This window comes from Pundamilia nyererei, unplaced genomic scaffold (assembly GCF_000239375.1).
Source record: "Pundamilia nyererei isolate P.nyererei 1_Seehausen unplaced genomic scaffold, PunNye1.0 scaffold00037, whole genome shotgun sequence".
Classification (NCBI taxonomy): Eukaryota; Metazoa; Chordata; class Actinopteri; order Cichliformes; family Cichlidae; genus Pundamilia; species Pundamilia nyererei.
In genome coordinates this window covers 3,923,570-3,928,315 of record NW_005187438.1, presented here as the reverse complement: position 1 = coordinate 3,928,315, position 4,746 = coordinate 3,923,570, and the positions used below count along the sequence as shown (strand labels likewise).

Below are 4,746 nucleotides of genomic sequence, written 5' to 3'. Positions count from 1 at the left end.
AGTTTGAGGGCTGTGAGCAAAAAAACGAAGACAGCTGAACCCAAAACAGCTGTAATCCTGTGTGACTATTACAGTAAATACGGCAGTGTTTTCCCTCTGTTTTACTTAATGAATAGATTTATGGTGAAGAACGCGAACGTTAACAGATGGAGAATTTTGCTGATGACTACAGTCACAGATTGCGGTGTTTAACAGTCTCAGATTTTTTTTCCCCTTGTTTTGGGGGAGATTTCTCCAAAACGTGATGATCAATTACTGAAGGTTTGGTATAATAACTTTGTTTGGAATCGTGCAGGGTTTGCCTGCGTCGTTGTTTCACAGAAACATATCGAGATGTGGCGATAGCAAAGTGGGCCAGCAGGTGTCACTGTTGAGATGGAGTTCAGTGTTTCACGAAGCCTTGCTTTGCCCATCACTAGGGATGGGAAACAGGTGGGAACACAGATGTCAACAATCAAGAGAGACAAGACAGGACAAGAAGCTGAATCACAGACAGATAAAAAATTACAGACAAGGCATGAGAAGACAGAGGAAGCATGAAAACTAAAACGAGGGACAGAATACAAAACAGCCTTAACTGAGAACAGGTCAGTAAAAATAAGAAGACCTCAAGCTAGAAACACAAAACACAGAGAGAAAACTAATGAGAACCAGAACTACAGGCTAATCACTGAGGAATTACAACTAACTTGACACAAAGGGATATGAGACAAGAGACAAAAATGGCACTAGACCAGTCATGGAAATTCAAGGGATACAAGGATCAGAAATAAACTAAAACCCCAGATCTAGATGTGAAACAAACCCTTTGAATATCAATATACAGAAGAAATCCTGAAAATTAACAAAACTGAAAACACTGCATCCTAAACAGAGGGATCCTAACATCAACAAACTGGGATTAATTGATTTCATCTCAGGTTCCGTGTCAGTGTTTTGGTGGGTTAAACAGCCTTACATACTTTAACATGATAAACTAATTATTTTTTTCCACAAGAGCTTGGTCTATACATTTAATTTTTAAGCAACATAAGGAACACTACACTGTTTTGGGGTTTGTTTGTTTTGGTTTTTTTTGAGTTAGTGTTATCATTTTATTGCCATTATCAAGGCACTGCAGGCCCATAGAAGTACAAGGTACTGTAGTTGATGTGTTTTCTTTTTTTAGGTTTGCGCTCTTATGTCTTCCACTTGTTCAGTTTCCTCAACTTTTTTGAGGAAACACTGAACAGCATGCCGAAATCTGCCAGATTATCTGCTAAAAACTCTTTGGGAATTACCATTTGTGGCTAATAATAATATTAATATTTTATACCAGTGGAACTGTCTCTCATGGCATTTTTTTTTTTTTTTTGGCAAATTCAAACACAAATTATGTGTTCAAGCTACAGGCCGCTATTAACAAAGTGCTTAAAGATGCAACTAAAAACTGTTTCTTTGCTAAACTGATGTCATGTGTGGACACAACACCCTTGAGTTAGGTGCCTGATTCATAGGTCCGTGTCAAGTTGTTCAACCAATCAGGACTGGACTGAAAATAAGTGACAAAAAACTTCGAGTGTCTGGCTACGTCGAAGCAAACTGTATATAAATGAGGTAGGCTAAATGCTTTTTCATATATTATTCAGAAAATAACCTATGAAAGCCTATGTAGAGAAGTAAAATATAAAGCTATAAAAGACTGCTGTTATCGTCATTATTATTATTATTATTATTATTATTATTATTATTGTTGTTGTTGTTGTTAGTGGTAGTACGCCTTTGTCACCAAGATTGCGCAAGAACTGACCGAATATCGCAGCACTAGGAGGAGTGAATAAACTGAGATCTTTTTAGAGCCTCGAGAAAAGAATAAAAGAAAAACCTGTTTCAATTTCCTTCCTCGGACCTGCCCACCCGTGCCTGCAGCCCAGCTTCACGAATCGAGCACACCTATTAGGGGGTGAGACTCAAACTTTCACGTTAACCAATCAGCTTTCTCGTTCACCGACGGCCTAGCAGTTGATTGGTTGAAAATCCAGCTTGTCAAGTCTGACTGCACTTTGACATTTCCGCCTTGTTATGTTTTGTTTTTTTTATCTACAGGGGCTTTCTATGAACATTGTGGGCTTCGTGTGGAGGTGAATCAGTGATCAGTAACTAATTTCGGGTTTTGATGAGGTACTTGAGTCTCGGTGACTTCTGAAATCCAGAGACATGTCGTCTTTAAGGTAAGCAGACTTTACATAAACCTCAAAATCCCTCAGTCTGAAAGTTTTTGAGTTTGTGTTAAGGCTGCATGATCGATAAATAAATAAAATTACGTCGGGTTATTTATTAATACGTTACGTTAGACTAGATTGTTGTTGATAATAGTTTCTTTGCTGCGGGTTGTTGGAAGTTGAAAGAGTTTTCTGTTAAGTTACAGTTGTGTAATTGCGTGTTTTGCCATATCACTCCTGTGTTGCTGATTGTGACATTAAGTCTGCTTTCTCAACATCCCAGAAATGTCTTCCGGCGCAGCTGGTCTTGTGATGAAAAGCTGGAGGGAAAAGTTGTTGTCATCACTGGAGCAAACACTGGCATCGGCAAAGAAACTGCCATTGATCTGGCAAAGAGAGGTTCGTCTGACTGAAATCATGAAATTTTAAACCTTTCTTAACTCTCAACTGTTTTTTTTTTTTAAAGTGGGGATTATTTGTGTTACGTATCAGGATATGGAGTTAGGAGGAAAAGGGAAATATTAGCAGGAAATGTTGACTTTTAGATGCACAGATAAAAGACTACAATGAAGTAAACTCGTTCAAACCCCACATAGAAAGACCTCACCTGACCAGCAGGTTCAAGGTCAGGACCTTCTTGCTGTGAGGCCACATTTGGATCCATTGCACACTCTGCTGCCTCTAAATTGGTTGCAGGTGCGGACGTGAATTTGGTTAAGATAGATGGATGGATGTTTCTGGCCATCCGTTGAGTATAAATCCATCCAGGGCATGGTGTGCCTCTCACCCTGTTCCCCCATAACCCTGAAGTGGATCAGCAATGGGGATCATAGTTACACACAAGATTTTGATAGTCCTAAAAGTTGGGAAATAATTTTTTTTACTGCTGACAGTGTGTGCTTGTGTTAGATGCCTGTCCAGGGTTTACCCCACCCTATGTCAGTTTGGACAGTCTCAATAGCAGTTGCCTCTGCCACCATGAGTCCTCCCTAGTTATTGCTAAGCTCCAATAGAACCGCGCCGTGCCATCAAGAAAATGATTACGATAAAAACAGTTTATTTAAACACAGATCTGCCAGTATTGATTCTCCTGTAGATAAATTATAAGGAAGGCTAACACAAGTTCTATTGTTCTGTGTAAATTCTGAGCATGACTCAGGCGTGGCAATCCTCCACTCCCATGATGTTGGTATCATTGTCGTGCAACATGTGGCTGTCAGGAAAAGTAGCTGAGTAATGGAACAATTTGGAACCAGTTCCTGATTTAGATCTTTAGGCACAGTTCTTGTTTGGTATAGTAAAATTTTTCTTTAGTTTTAAAGTAAAATACAAGGACAAAATGAACTCAGACACAGAGCATGAAGCAATGTGTTCGTGTGTCTTAATTAGAAGAAAAAATGAATAGTCGTGGACAATTATTCAACAATAAGAAGCTGAATTTTTGCACCTACCTTAGTGGGTCTTCTTACAGTCATTTTATTAAATTGTCTTGTTTTGTCAGAACAAAAATATTAGTTACACACAGCCATTCACTCTTTTAATGAAAAGGCTGTTTTCAGTGGTCACTTTAGTAGCTACACCTGTTCAAGTGCTTTTTCAAGAAAATATCTAATGAGCCAGTAACATGGCAGACAGCAGTATTAATGTTAATTAATATTTTTTTTAAAAGTATTTTTGTATGTGGACATGGCTGAAAAGGCCAACTTTGGTATGTGGTGTAACAGGAGAATTACACAATTAAGGTTCTGCCCAGAAATTAGCAATTGTGTGCTTTTCATTTCGACAACAGTGTCTGAATAATGTTTAATCTGGGAAGGGTTAAAACGCCATTTCCAAACAATACGAAGTCCCTTATTTTATACTGAGAAAGATTATTAAAAAATATTCAGGACAGTTGCCAATTTTCTCAGGAGTGGATGTCCCAGAAAATTAGCGCCAAGGTTCAGTTCAGTTCTTTTTTATTTCAAACATATACATTCACCAATTTTTCCTAAAATCATTCCATACAGTTGTTTGAAAAGGAGTAGGCAGAAGTATATACTTATTTTGCCCTACCCCCTCAGGTTTACATCCTCATCATCTAAATTTGAACAACAAAAACGTATACAATGTCTTCAACTTAGAACATAACATCTCAAAAAAATATTTTCACATGTTCAACTAAAACTATATTTATATTTGCTAATTTGCAGAAGAAAATAAACTTGAGTTTGACTGCTGTCTTGGGTTAATTGCATTTTCTTGATTCTTATACTTATTTAATATTTCTTTTTTGAGTTGTATTTTAAACTGGTTTATATCACTAGTGACCTTTATTTCTTCTTTTAACTTATTCCAGATTTTAACTCTCGCTATTGAAATAGACATCCTTTTCAATGTTGTTCTTACTCTTTGTAATTTTAAATTCCACTTCCCTCTAAAATTATACCTCCCTTCTCTTTCTAAGAACCATTTACTTATTTCGATTGGGAGCATCCCTTTCCTTACCTTATATATTATTTGCACTGTTTTAAACTTCACCAGATCCTGGAATTTTATAGCTTGC

The 4,746-nt window shown here is 37.4% G+C and overlaps 1 protein-coding gene across 1 annotated transcript in view; it reads left to right on the top strand.

Moving 5' to 3' along the window:
- Positions 1-439: 439 nt before the first annotated feature.
- The window catches only part of LOC102199543 (retinol dehydrogenase 12-like), an 11,481-nt gene continuing 7,174 nt past the window's right edge, over positions 440-4,746 (top strand). Inside the window, exons 1-4 of the mRNA XM_013910162.1 lie at positions 440-587; positions 2,086-2,210; positions 2,485-2,600; positions 3,361-3,416. Coding sequence (XP_013765616.1) covers positions 2,197-2,210; positions 2,485-2,600; positions 3,361-3,416 — 186 coding nt within the window. The 5' untranslated portion in view covers positions 440-587; positions 2,086-2,196. The remainder of the gene's footprint in view (positions 588-2,085; positions 2,211-2,484; positions 2,601-3,360; positions 3,417-4,746) is intronic.